This window comes from Phycomyces blakesleeanus (assembly GCF_001638985.1).
Source record: "Phycomyces blakesleeanus NRRL 1555(-) unplaced genomic scaffold PHYBLscaffold_18, whole genome shotgun sequence".
In the NCBI taxonomy this organism is placed as follows: domain Eukaryota; kingdom Fungi; phylum Mucoromycota; class Mucoromycetes; order Mucorales; family Phycomycetaceae; genus Phycomyces; species Phycomyces blakesleeanus.
The window spans coordinates 403,637-417,671 of NW_017265151.1; the positions used below are offsets into that span (position 1 = coordinate 403,637).

The 14,035-nt window shown below is 38.6% G+C and overlaps 6 protein-coding genes across 6 annotated transcripts; 4 read left to right on the forward strand and 2 right to left on the reverse strand.

Moving 5' to 3' along the window:
- The first annotated feature begins 718 nt into the window (after positions 1-718).
- On the forward strand, positions 719-1,209 carry INH1_2 (ATP synthase inhibitor protein INH1). Its single transcript, XM_018438616.1, has 2 exons — positions 719-912; positions 994-1,209. Exons 1-2 carry the CDS (start codon positions 751-753, stop codon positions 1,099-1,101), a joined length of 270 nt encoding a protein of 89 aa, XP_018288537.1. The 5' UTR covers positions 719-750; the 3' UTR covers positions 1,102-1,209.
- Positions 1,210-1,547: 338 nt separating this feature from the next.
- PHYBLDRAFT_41568 (hypothetical protein) lies at positions 1,548-2,489 on the reverse strand. Its single transcript, XM_018440166.1, has 2 exons — positions 2,477-2,489; positions 1,548-2,159 (listed from the first exon to the last, which is right to left on the reverse strand). Exons 1-2 carry the CDS (start codon positions 2,477-2,479, stop codon positions 1,605-1,607), a joined length of 558 nt encoding a protein of 185 aa, XP_018288538.1. The 5' UTR covers positions 2,480-2,489; the 3' UTR covers positions 1,548-1,604.
- A 397-nt stretch (positions 2,490-2,886) lies between these two features.
- Positions 2,887-4,346, reverse strand: PHYBLDRAFT_115401 (hypothetical protein; the record flags this gene model as incomplete). Its single annotated transcript, XM_018428459.1, has 3 exons — positions 2,887-3,551; positions 3,621-4,031; positions 4,106-4,346. The coding sequence occupies 3 exons, from the start codon at positions 4,344-4,346 to the stop codon at positions 2,887-2,889; spliced, it is 1,317 nt and encodes a 438-aa protein (XP_018288539.1).
- Positions 4,347-6,157: 1,811 nt separating this feature from the next.
- On the forward strand, positions 6,158-8,879 carry PHYBLDRAFT_115239 (hypothetical protein; the record flags this gene model as incomplete). The annotated part of the gene is made up of 10 exons (XM_018428447.1): positions 6,158-6,208; positions 6,257-6,424; positions 6,528-7,469; positions 7,555-7,620; positions 7,683-7,895; positions 7,981-8,085; positions 8,156-8,274; positions 8,336-8,415; positions 8,482-8,641; positions 8,705-8,879. Coding segments are annotated over 10 exons (2,079 nt in total), but the record flags the coding sequence as incomplete, so codon positions are not given.
- A 2,346-nt stretch (positions 8,880-11,225) lies between these two features.
- Positions 11,226-13,309, forward strand: PHYBLDRAFT_182418 (hypothetical protein). The gene is made up of 6 exons (XM_018438617.1): positions 11,226-11,432; positions 11,480-11,522; positions 11,576-11,715; positions 11,830-12,050; positions 12,142-12,149; positions 12,242-13,309. The coding sequence occupies exons 1-6, from the start codon at positions 11,277-11,279 to the stop codon at positions 13,096-13,098; spliced, it is 1,425 nt and encodes a 474-aa protein (XP_018288541.1). The 5' UTR covers positions 11,226-11,276; the 3' UTR covers positions 13,099-13,309.
- Positions 13,310-13,371: 62 nt separating this feature from the next.
- On the forward strand, positions 13,372-13,821 carry PHYBLDRAFT_171254 (hypothetical protein; the record flags this gene model as incomplete). Its single annotated transcript, XM_018436546.1, has 1 exon — positions 13,372-13,821. One exon carries the CDS (start codon positions 13,372-13,374, stop codon positions 13,819-13,821), a length of 450 nt encoding a protein of 149 aa, XP_018288542.1.
- Between the last annotated feature and the right edge of the window lie 214 nt (positions 13,822-14,035).

Here is a 14,035-nt window from a genome sequence, read left to right on the forward strand (position 1 = left end):
GAATAAAAAGAAAAACATATAGGATTCACTGGATCAGGTGCATTATTTTAATAATCCGCGTATCACGCCATAACGAAAACTTTATTTCTTGGTACACAACAGTAGTTTAGCCTGCTTAATTTTTTTTTGATCTTTGTATGAAAAAAAAAACTACATACTGTTTTGTGGTGTGCTAAAGTCATAGGCTATTAGTAGTGTGAGTAAGTATTAACAATATAAATAAAGTAAGTGCCTGTGGTGTATTTTTAAACTACTTTGGTCCTGATTATTCTTATATACACAGTGCTGATGGTTCCAAATGTCGGATTTAAAAATAAATTCATCTTACATTAAAAAACCAAATGGCGTATTTAAAATATCCAACATTCGGACATTTAGAGACTAGATAATATAAGATAAAAATCTAATGCTTAGATTTTACAATTCAGTCATTAGAGGTTTTCCTTTGTAATACCCTCTGAAATGGGTCTTTTTTTTTAGGTTTTATTTTTGGAGCCATCAGCATTGTATAAAAAGTAATTAGTTGTATCGATAAAACTGGTATACATTCTAGAATTCACCAACCAGCTCATTTTGGAAATGCAAAAAGAAAAAAGAAAAAAAAAAGATTGGTCAAAATGAAACAGTGCACAAGCAAGAGAAGAAGGGTGACGCGAAGGGTGATAAAGAGAATAAATAGATTGATTTTCTCTCTCTCTTATACTCTTGCTCTTGATCCATTTCTTATTCACTTTTATTCACTTCCAAACCATGTTCAGCAAGACTATTTCCCGCATTGCCACTCGCTCTACTATCCGTCTTCCTAGCCGGTATACCAGCACGCTGAGCGGAGCCGAGGGAGCCACTGCCTCTAGTAAAGGCGCCTTTGGTGAGAAAGAGAAGGCCCTCGAGAACCAGTGGGCACGCGCACACGTAAGTCTAGACAATTCATATTAGAGTGAGAAATGGGGATAAACGGACCTTATTAACCGAAACACGTTCATTTTGACACAGGATGCTGAAAAGATCAAGCTACTGCGCGAGGCCCTCAAGAAGCAGCAGGAGCACACCGCCGAGCTCCAGAAAGACATCGAAGCTCTCAAGAATGCTAGCAAGAATTAAAACAAAACTAAACTAAAAAAAAACATTCACTCCACTACCAAACCACTATATACTTCATCAAATACAGAATAAAATTTAAATACAATATAATTGTATATGTTACATATCATAAAATCAAGCCTATTCTTCAGCATTTTTTTTGTGCGTATTTCGAGAAAGGAAGAGAAAGGAAATAACCCAGTTATCAGGATGATATATATTCCTTATCATCCTTAGTGGATGGTGTTTAGTCTACTCTAGCTTCGGTAAACATATCTCCAAGAGGTCCCTTACAAAGCCATAAGCTACAAATCATAAAAGCTAGGCTCAAACGCGTGTGAACATGAAGGGAGTACAGACAATTCTCATTGCGAACTCGGTTTAAATCACCGACAATTTACTTCATTATGCACACACACACGCACACACACACACACGCACTGTTTTTGCTTGTTTGACTGATTGATGAATGGATAAAGAAAACCACCAGGCTTTGTTGTGTGTTTATTCTTGTATATATACGATTAAACCTTGAAGCCACGGGAAGCACGCTTACCACGAGCACGCTCGAACTTACGACCCTCGGAACGAACATAGGGCTTCTTGTTCTTGTGGGGACCCATGCCGAAGTGCTTAACGGCCTCACGGGAGTTCTTAGAACCACGGATGAGGACGGTGTTGGCACCAGTAGGGGCACGGAGAGCAAGCTGATCAAGAGTGAGGATCTCACCACCGGCCTTGAGGATGCGAGCCTTGGCAGTCTTGGTGAAGTGAAGGGCAGCAATGGACAACTTGGGGAGGTCCAAGATGCGGACATCATCGGTGATGGTTCCAACAACGACGAAGGTCTTGTTGGCGGCGCTCTTGGTGGCAGCGTACTTGGCAAGGCGAGAGACCGAGACGGGGGGACGGTTAACGCGGGACATAAAGAGACGCTTCAAGACAACCTTGTTGAAGTTGGCATCAGTGCGGCGAGCAAGGAAGCGGTACAACTTAACCAACAAAGCCAAGTAGACATTGTCCGACTTGGGGGCAGTGCGGTTTGAGTTCTTGACGTGGTGGTTCTTAAGGTCGATACCCTAGAATTTGATAAATGTAAATACTGTAAGTATTTACACAATTCTATTTGTCCAAGAATTTTAAGAGGTTGGTGAATCTGGTTGAATCAATAGTTGAATTCAGATTCCAATTATGTTCAGCGAGTGTCTGCCTGCCTATGTATATTGTATTTTGTGTATTTTGTGTGTTTGGTGTCTGCAGCGTCTTGATTTTTTTATCATTTTTTTCTGAAGCGATCCATCCATCGGTATCTGCGTTTTATTGTCGACTCATGTTCATCTTTATCCAGCAGGTTGTTTGCAGCCTTCTATCGTATAACAAAATCGTATATGCCTACCATTTTATCAACTACAAGGAAAAGAGGCTGATCGTCAATGAACTCAAAGGGCCATTTCACTGAGGGATGAGCCGGACCGTTTCTGTATTCCGGACCTTCCGGACCTATTAAATCTCCGAATCATTGTAACAAAGTTATCCACCCAAGGAACAGACAAGCACATGGAGTAGGCCTATTGATATATAGTAACAATAGCTTGGATACACGGAATTGAACTTGGTGGGGTTTTTAAGACATGGTGTAACATATCAAAATTGTATTTTATAGAAGAGAAAAATAAAAAAAGGGGGGGGGGGGCAAGAGGAAAGATATGAAATACGACAGAGAGATAGATAGAGAGCGATAGATAGAATGTGTGTGCGTGTGTGTGAAATAATAAATGTGGACATTCTTTTAATATATAAAAAAAACTAGGAAGTCATGTAGGTGTTGATATCAATATCTTCAGGGAGAGGGACAATGTTGATCTCGAAGCGGCTCTGGACATCCTTGAGAACATCTGAGTCCTTCTCATCGGAGACGAAGGTAATGCCGAGACCCTTGGTACCAAAACGACCGGCACGACCAACACGATGGAGATATGTATCAGCACTGTCGGGCATATCATAGTTGATAACAATATTAACACGTTCAATATCGATACCACGACCGAAAATATCGGTGGCTACCATAATACGCTTCTCAAAGTCCTTGAACGACTTGTAACGCTTGATACGTTCGTCCTGGCTCATCTGGGAGTGAATACAAATACTGGGGAAGTTACAATCGGTCAAGATACGGTTGAGCTCATTTGCACGAGGAACGGACCGCACAAAGATGCAGACCTGGTTGAACTCCAGAGTGTCGAGCAATTCATTGAGCTTTCTGTTCTTCTCACGTTCGTCCATCTTAATGTAGAATTGTTGAAGACCGTGGAGAGTGAGCTTGGCCTCGTCGTCAACGTAGATCTCAAGAGGGTTCTGCATAAACTTCTTGCACACAGGGCGCATCTCTTTGGCGAGTGTGGCAGAGAACATCATGACCTGCTTGTGATGGGGAGTAGATCTGAAGATATCCTGTACGTCTCTACGCATATCTATTTTTTTTGGAGTTCATGATATTTAGAATATTCCTTTTCTTATCCCAAGTAAAGATATACACATACCGAGCTGTTCCAGCATCTTGTCGCACTCGTCAAGAACGAAATGCTTTACATTGCCCAACTTGAGATACTTGTCACGGACAAGAGCGAGCACACGGCCGGGAGTACCAACAAGAATATGAGGACACTTTGTCTTATCTTTAAGAGTCTCGACATCCTTTGTCATAGGTACACCACCATAAAAGACCTCAGTACGGATCTCAGGGAGATACTTTGAGAATCGGGCATACTCATTCTTAATCTGGAAAGCCAACTCACGGGTGTGGCAGAGTACAACAACAGATACATCGCCGTCGACAGGCTCAATCTGCTGGAGGGTGGCAAGTACAAACACAGCAGTCTTACCCATACCAGACTTGGCCTGGCAGATTACGTCCATACCAAGGATAGACTGAGGAATACACTCCTGTTGAACTATGGTAGGCATAAGTCATCAGGTTGATCGGCATAGTATAGTAGTTGGCTAATATTTGTTTTACTGCTTTTACCTTCTGAAGGATGCTCGAAACCGCAGTCAACGATACTTCTCAACAATTCGGGCTTGAGTAAGAAATCGCGGAAACCAGTGGAGTGGATACCAACATAAGAACCCTTCTTGTCTTTCTTGGACTCATCATCTTCAGTAGCAGAAACGGTTTCCTTTTGGGTAATGGAAGATTCCTGGGGAAGATTTTGTTCATCTTCCTCTTCATAGTCGATCAAATCATCAGCATGGTCGGCGGCAGACATGTTCAATACTGAGGGACGTGGTAATGTTTAGTAAGTGAGATCGAAACGTCAAGGGAGACCAAATAATTTTTTTCTGCTTTCTGTCTGGGCATTAAATAGTTGTAGCAAGTTCATCATTCCTTCCACCTCGTGCTCTTCTCTGTCTCGTCTGCCTGTCTGCACTAAAGTTGTTCATGTTGAAAGGGGGGAGTGGTATTGAAGCATGTACGTAGTTGTAGTTGTAGATGTAGATGATGTGTATAAATATATATAGGTATAGAGCAGGATGATGTACAAGGAAAGATGTGTCATGAATGGTTGATTCAATGAAGACCAGTAAAGAATCCAAGCCACGTTTGTCGGACCAAGACAGACTTCTTGAGGTAGAAAGCGAGCGAACGAGAGAGCACGATAGTCGGGGATAGGAAGACGCCAGCCCCTGCCCAGGGTCCGTAAAGCGGCGACATACCTTTGGTAAAAAAGGATGAGGGTAGGTGGTATTTAGAGGCACGTTGGAGTGTGATGGATGGATGCACCGAAGTTATTGATGGCTGGATAGGATGAGGAAGACGCCTGGGGGCTATTTACACCAGAAACTACGTCATCTCGTCTTGTTCTTCACTTCTTTTTTTTTCATGCACAAAGTATCCATTTGAGTGTCAGACCTAACACCCCTTTTTGTGGTTTAATGGGAAACAAAATTAGTCATACTCCAGAACATATGCAGCGGCTACGTTAAAATAAGATTTTTCGGCCGATTAACCGTAGATAACGAAGTGTTGTTCAAAAAACCGCCTGCAGCAATTACAGTTTAGACAATGTTAAATCCCACGTAACGATATAAATCAACCTTTGCGTTTTTAAATTGTTTCGTCTTTTCTTTTTCTTCATATCCTTTGCTACAACGAATAAAAGTATATAAAATGAGTAGCGAAACTTCCACAAATCATGCTCACTATGAAGCAGACAAGCTTTCAACTATTAAAGAAAAATGCCAGCAAACTTAAAGCTTGCAAAGCCAAAGCCAAATCCAAAAGATATTCAATTGGTTCTGATTGACCTGATTCTATTCATTGATAGTTGCATCAATAACAAGTTTCATGAATGTTTTGATACTTAAATTAGCAATTAAGTTGCTAAGAATTTAGTTTTAAATTACAATATGTTCTAGAAAAAGCCTATAAAGGTTCATTGGTCGTTTGATACATTCTGCCAAATGGGATAAAATCGTACTTTTACGAAGCTCATCACAATTTTAACCTTGACCTTGAGCATTTTTCAAAAACTATATGGGTAGATAGAAGTTGATCTTATTGGCTGATCTCATAGTGAACATTTTTTTATTGACTGTCTATATCTAATAAATAAGTGACCGTCACCCCTACAACGCAACAGATTGAAAGGGTTAATGGTGAGAAGAACAGTGAACGCTGGACGTGGAAGGAAGGCGAGGGTGACACAAAACTGGCCAATAGCCAATCAATCCTAGGAAACTTGCATGATGCCAGTCAAAAGTGCTGCGAAGACGGAGGTTGTAAATACACTTTCTTTAAGATGGATACTGAAGTATTCTCGGGACCACTTGTCAAGGCCCTGACAGACAAAACATATCTTACAAGAAAGAAGGCTGCTCTTCAAATAGAAAGGCAATACTATATACACGCATAAATACACTTATATGAAAAATAAAATTATACAAAGGTTGTCTATTCAATATTGACATAATAAATCCTTACAGGCTTATTACGAAAAGTGACAAGGTTCCAGAACAGATCAACACCATCATTGAGACACTTGTCCAAGATTTTGTGTATTCTAACAACCCAAACTATCGAAATGGTGGCCTTATCGCCCTCGCCGCGGTGACTATAGCATTAGGTCCCGTAAGTGTTTTGTGTATACATTGACAATCGACTCAATCAGATGGTTAGGATATTGCATTGCACCTTGACATCATCATACCTCCTATCCTCTCATGTTTTAATAATCAAGACTCAAAAGTGAGATATTATGCTTGTGAAAGTATGTATAACATCGCCAAAGTTGCTAAAGGAGAGGCACTACGGTTTTTCAACGGTATTTTCGATGCCTTGTCAACAGTAAGTTACTATAACCACTGTACTATAAAACGGCTACCTAACCGTAAGAACCGGAAAAATAAACAAACGCACACACAAACAAACAAAATAAACATCAACGAAGTTGTCTGAAGATACCGAAATGTCTGTTAAGAGTGGAGCTGAATTGCTTGATCGTCTTATCAAAGACATAGTATTGGAACTAGCAACAACTTATATATCACCATTTGATCCTCCTGGTCAGACGACTACATTCTCGCTACCAAACTTTATTCCTCTTCTTTCGTCAAAGATATCGACCAAACACTCCTTTACCCGGAATCATCTTGTACTGTGGATCAGTAATCTTGAATCGATTCCAGAATTAGGATTGATTTCCTATCTACACGAATTTCTGGATGGATTACTTGATTTTATGAGTGATCCAAGTGAAGATGTACGAGTAGCGACTGAACAGCTACTCGACAATTTTTTGATGGATATCATGGACGATTGTTTCGCTCGGCAAGTTGCTGATGATCACGGTTCTGCCTCAGATGAAGAGCCAGAAGGAAAATATAATAGTGATGACGGTGAAGGTGATGGTGAAGGAGAAGAAGACGAAGACGATGACGAGGATGCTGAAAGAACACTCAAAGGAAAATCCGTTGAAAAGGTTTCTCCACCTCAGGCAAACATTCAATATGGACGAATCATCAAGATTCTCGTTCCTCATTTATCTTCACCAAATGAAGAGATTCAGAAAGTTGCTCTAAAATGGATGAATGAATTGCTCAACAATGAAAAGGATATCATCATCCAATTCACACCTCAGATCATATATGCCGTTTTACCGTCACTTTCTCACCCTGTCAAGGAAGTCAAAGTGGCGGCAACCAGAACTAACCATAGTCTACAGAGACTTGTTCTTGAAACACCCGTAATGGAAAGTCTTGAGGTCGAGGATCCTTTTGATTATCAAATGACTGTAACAAACTTACGACTGCAATTTCTAAATGAACACGAAGAAACCAGAATAGCCAGTTTAGATTGGCTATTAATGCTTCACAAAAAAGCACCTTATAAAGTGAGTATAGTACCTAAAACCTATATACCTATTCCAAAAAAAGAAGAAGAAGAGAGAGTGCTTGTTGTAACAATTACTTGTTTAGATCCTGGCTTCAGATGATGGAACATTTCCTGTGTTACTCAAAACGCTCTCAGACTCGTCTGAAGAGGTAATTTTGTTTAGTAGAGAAAATGATGGAAGGATATTGGATATAACTTGTATTTTGTGTAGGTGATTCGGCGTGATCTCCAGCTGCTGGCTCAGATATCTTCCTACTCGGACAACGATTACTTTCGTAGCTTTATGATGAATCTTGTTTCGCTATTCAGTACAGATCGTCGGCTATTAGAGAATAGAGGCAGCTTGATTATTCGTCAACTTTGTACTAGCCTCGATCCAGAGAGAATTTACATCACCTTGGCTGATGTGCTAGAAAAAGATGAGGTAGACAAACTAGCCAACAAGTGTGTACAAGCTTACTGACAAATACACAAAATGCAAAATGACAAAAAAAAACCGATGGAAAAAGGATTTGGAGTTTGCTAGTATCATGGTTCAGAATCTCAACGTGATTCTCATAACCTCTGCTGAACTTACTGATCTTCGCAAACGCCTTCGAAATTTAGATACGAAAGTAAGTTCCATCATAAAGCATATACTCTTACAGTAATAACCTATTAGCTTGTTTTTTTTTTAAAAAATAGGATGGTCAACAACTATTCACTTCTTTATATAAGTCCTGGTGCCATAGTGCCGTGGCTACTCTTTCATTGTGTCTCTTGGCCCAGGCCTATGAACATGCGGCAAATATGCTTCAAGTCTTGTGAGTCGTTCTTTTTTTAAGGTATATTTTTATTGATAAAATGCTTTATACACACACGTAGTGCTGAACTCGAAATTACTGTCAATACACTTATCCAAATCGATAAGTTGGTACAATTAATTGAATCACCTGTATTCACTTGTAAGGACATGAAAATATATCTAAAATTCGGGAGTTCTATTTAAAGCTTGCGTAAATATTATCCAGATCTGCGCCTCCAATTACTAGAGCCAGAAAAATATCCTCACCTGTTAAAGTGTCTTTATGGTTTGCTCATGCTTTTACCTCAGTCATCCGCATATTCCACTCTGAGAAGTCGTCTTAGTTGTGTGTCTTCTCTTGGATTCCTTCATGTCATGCCCAAAAGGTATATACAGAAAGCTTCTACACTAACCAGTATATTTATTTATCTATTTTTTTTTGCAAATAGTCCAATGGAAGTACCAAAGAAACAGCCAACAAAGAGTATTAGTAATGGACATCCAAAAATAATAGATGATTTTATAAAATTCAATGAGTTGCTTCAGCACTTTAGAAATGTTCAGTTCAAGCATGAGCGATCACGAAAACAAGGTAAAAAACTTGTGTGGTCTGTTATCTCCTAAATTTCAATGTTTTAATATGGATATGTGTATAATGTATCCTAGCTATGCAAAGTATCGCTCGTAATAATACATTCAGGCCTCGAAGACCTTACTTTTTTCATGGTAAGAAGCCGAAAATGAGCTTTGTATAAAGACACACTTTCTTATTTGACACATTGTTTTTTTTTTTTAAAAAAAAAAAAAGGGTCGTCTGGTGGAGCCATAAGCCTTACTAGTGATCCTTCAAGTACAAGCAGTCGAGATATTGGTTTAGAAAAGGTTTCGAAAAACCATAATTCAAGCAATAATAATTCTCTGGGTATAAAAGAGAGAACGACAGGCATTAATGGTTCCTCTCGACTATTATCTCACAAAGGACGCAAGCTATAATTATAAATAGCCCATGTTCTCTGTTTCTGTGGACTACAATAAAGTATACATATTAAATATCTGAAGTCCATACGATATCTTGTATTTAAACTAAATTGTGAAAACAAGATACATCATCTTTTTTCCCCAATATACAGCCTCCAAAGATGTTCCCGGCAGACCAAGACAATTTATCTATTATTTTGAATAATAAAGTACTAATTTGCGAAACAAACAAGAAAGTAGAAAAGGAGAGACGATAAAATAAAATGAATCTCACAAGTGCTGCTAGTCATCAAAAGATATATATCTATATTTTTGAATAAGAAATATTTTATTTCTCCTGGACAATAAAAATAAAAATTCATGAGCTTTTTAATCCTTTGTTGGACATGTAAAACTTGTAAATAAAGGATGTAGCGGTACAATCGATTGTACACTCTCTAAGAACCTTATATTGATACATTGATAACTTTTACACTAAATACTATCAAATATTAAGGACATTGAACTGTGCGATAAAGGGCTTTGAGAATTAGCCAGCATAAAACTTGGATTTGAAACATATTTATCATACCTTGTAAGATCTGAAAACAAAGCTGAGTGAAATGAGAAAAAAAATTGGGAGGACATAATATTCAAAAGTGGGAAACATTAGACTTGGATATTCTTTCACATCTGGTGTAAGTGGTGCGAAATATATATGCGCAAATAAGCCAAACTCCCTATTGTTATCTTTTAAGAGTTGCTATATAGATCTATTAACTGTAGACTATGGAGACTTATCACAGGTGAAGACCAAAGCCATGCTGAATAAATGATATTATTCCTTGTTCAATTTTGTTTTATTATTCTCAGAAAGCAAATAACCTTTGGGTGGAAATGTATAAGATAAGAATCATAAATTGATCACATGTATTATCATTAATTATTATTATTATTTAAGGGTGTGGTCAACTGTAATATTTATATTTCATATGTAAAAAAAAAACTTGCAGTTACAAGACTATGTATATACATATGCTTGTATTATAAAAAAAAACAGACAAAGAAAGAAATAATACTGATTGAGTTTAAAGCGTAAAGAAACCAATTGATTTTTCTTATCACTGAATAGAAACCAAAAGCAGATATTTATTATCGAGTGGTTGTCTGCAGGACCTTGTATTCAGAAGGTTCCTCAGGGCAGACTAGGAATTGCCATTGCCCCCACTTTGAGGGTTAGATATTATATATATATATAAATATATTTAAGTAGCTAACAAAAAAAGATATTAGGTTTTAAGTGATAGATAAATGGCAAGGATCATTTTGTGTTCTTGTTTATTACTTGTGCTCTTATTAGATGAAACATATTCTCACAATTTGATTATCGCCCATACGAATACACATAAGCATATGGATATACACACGCTGAAAAACAAGGCATGATGATCTGTGTCGCATTTAATGAAATATCTAGGTACGGAATAGGGGTATCTATCAGTAAGATTGATGCTTACAATTCCTGAATATTAGTCTCAAGGGATACGATGAACCAAAATGGCTTGTTTTCTTCTCAGAAAACATAACAATGCCAATCTCGGGCTAAACTTGGCCATTGAGATCAATCTTTCCAGGCCTGTTTGATACTTGTCAGGATAACCACGCGCCTTGTCATGAGATACACGGCAGTGGGAGGTGCACTTTTACCGATCCCTGGAAATGTACTCTTTATCGACATTTTAAAGCCTGTCTTTAGTATACATCCTACTTATATGTATATACACTATTATTATATACAAGTGATATACAAGCAACACTCGTAAAGAATATATCTTGCGCTTATTGATTATTGTGATGAGTAAAATATTCACTCGTATGCCTTTGGTACTCATGACCTTCTCCAAATCGGGTACACAAGATATAAAAGAGTCAAAAAATAATAATAATAATAATAATAATAATAATAAAAGTGTTATACCGTTTGGGAAGTTTTGTTTTTCTTTCTATTTTATACACATTTCTTTTTCTTTTCTTTTTTTTTAAAAGAAAAAGAAGAGAATAATAATGTTTGATTCTATTAGTGACTATTGTCGGTCAAAGCTCCCTTCTACAAAGGGAAGAGGCAATGCAGAAGAGGTTCGAGGATTGCTTGATGATCAGAATATAGCATCGCTTGTCACTTATGCAGAACAAAATGACAAATACAGCTTGGTGTATTGGGTAAGAATAAATGATATCTATATGATTCTTACTAATCGGCAATATAGATCTTCTTCCTGTACGGCATCGCCATGCTTTTGCCATGGAATGGTCGGTTTTGAGATTGTCAGATGGATTAGAATGTCATTTAACATGTTTGACAGTCTTCATCACTGCATCCGAGTATTTTGCCAAACGGTTTGAAGGTTCTGGGTACGAGGGTACATTTCAAAACTACTTCTCCACTAGTTTCACAATAGCAAATCTCGTATGTTTTGCCATGCTTTTGTGGAAGCAAAGCAAGGTATGAAAACTGATTTGGAGTAGTGACGATGAAATAGTAACTTTACTAACACAACTCCGTATATATCTATCTACTTTTATACATATACATATATATTTATGTATCTAATTGCAGTCTACTGCTTTCTATGTGGATCTTGTATCATCAGTGGTAGTGAATGTGATTGTATTTGGTGTCATGGCTATTACCGTAGAGACTGATGTGGGTGGATCAGAGTATTTCTGGTGTACACTCGTAATGTTAGTTGTCACTGGTGTATCCACCAGTTTCTTCCAAGTATCTGTGTTTGCTGAGGCTAGTCGGTTTCCATCAGAGTATATGCAGGCTGTGATGAGGTACATGATCCCTTTTATACATTCAAGCCCGGCAAACTTGTATAATAAGAGGTTGACTTACCAAATACTTTGTTAATTTTTTTTTAATTAGTGGTCAAGGTAGGATTGTTAATATTTCTTGGAAGTTTTGTTTCTAGTACAACTGAACTAGGATACTAATGTTATGATCCTGGTATCATTTGATGTCTTAGGTGTTGCTGGTGTTGCTGTTGCAGTATCATCTATTTTGAGTGCATTGGCGGGATCTACAAATAGCCCACCCGATGAAGCAGCCATCGCAAGATCCGCGTTTCTGTACTTCATGACAGCTCTCCTTATCACTGTGGCTGCATTGATTGGCCGGTTTGTGGTTGCTAGACAGCCGTTTTATCTGCGCCATATTACATTCGAGACTGTGCCGGCATCTGCCTCGGATGTTAGTTCTGAAGATGATGTGGAGAGCTCAAGCCAGTTGTTTGCCACCGAGTCACTTTCTGTATCTAGAGTGTTTTGCAAGTCGGCTGGTCTGATCTTTGCTGTTGGATATGTGTTCTTTATCACTCTTGCCCTTTTCCCGTCAATTACCGCCCTTATCAAGTCTGTCCACCAAATTGAGGTTCCCCTTAGATCCATGACTGGCCGCAACCGATTTTTTGATGATGACATCTTTGTTGCCTTTCATTTTTTGCTCTTCAATGTCGGTGACTGGGTTGGTCGCACCATGCCAATCATCCAGGCTTTCCGGACATTTGATACCCGGGCATTGACCTTCATGTCGTTGGCGCGTACCATATTCGTCCCGGCCTTTTTAATCTGCAACGTGGTTGTTCCGGACGACCGGAAATTATCCGTGTGGGTTAATAGTGACATAGCCTACTTTATTATTGTCTGGTTATTTGCAGTTACAAACGGTTGGATTGGCAGTCTGACGATGATGGCTGCTCCCCAGCAGACTTTTCTCAAGAGTGCGGCCGAAAAGTCTTTGATCGGAAGTCTGATGAGTTTCTTTTTGGTACTTGGGTTAGCCATCGGTGGCGCTGCAAGCTTCATCTTGAGAGCAATGGTTTAGAATAAATAAATTTGTAATTAAAATAATTTTATTGAAAATAATCATTTCCAATTGAACTGACTTGTGAAAGAAAAGGCAATCAAGGACAGTTCATTGGAGAAAAGTTATATATATATATAAGAGTAAATGACGGATGTTTATTTTATTTTATTTTGTTTTATTCTCTTTGGCTTTAATAAGAAACAAATAGGTTCTATAGACCGTTGCTCTTTTTAACTTGCATTTCTATTATTTCTATTATTACTTTGCTTTATCAGTCGAAACAATTTAAAAATGTCCGATGCCCCACTGTTCACAAGCGATTTAGCAATGTGGTCCCCTCCAGTAATCTCTGCCTTTCTCAGCCCCATCAGTTCTGTGGGATACGAACTTGCTGACGATCCAATCACCTTCATTCATGAGCCTGTCTACCTCCCGCTCGCCTGTGTTATCTGTGGGCTCCCACATGCTCTACCGCCTCAACCAACCACATCTTTACCTTGGAATCCTGTTGACATCATGGCCACGCCGGTATCACTCTCCGAGAAGACGCATATTACATCCGATCGAAGTCATCTTTACAGTCTACCAGTACACACCAAACACCAATCTCTTTTCCGGGCATTTGTACAACGACTTGCACGAATTGTAAGACGCCTTATCCAACAAAAGAGACATATTTATCCTGTCAAGAGAAGCCACGAATACTGCACCACGGAAAATCAAGAGATCAGGGTTCAATAAATGAAAGAAAAAAGAATAAATGTATGGTCAAAGAGCGGCAACAAGACCAAAAATGGATACCCCGGCTGCCAACCTTTTTGTGTGTTTAGTTTGTTCAATGAAAAGCTATTATTCATATTTCTTACTTTATGGATTAACCAGGCATCCTTGGCAAAGAGGTAACATGCCGCAGTTAAAGTTTGCTGCTGTAGTTGTTGTTGTTCTTTTGTACAAG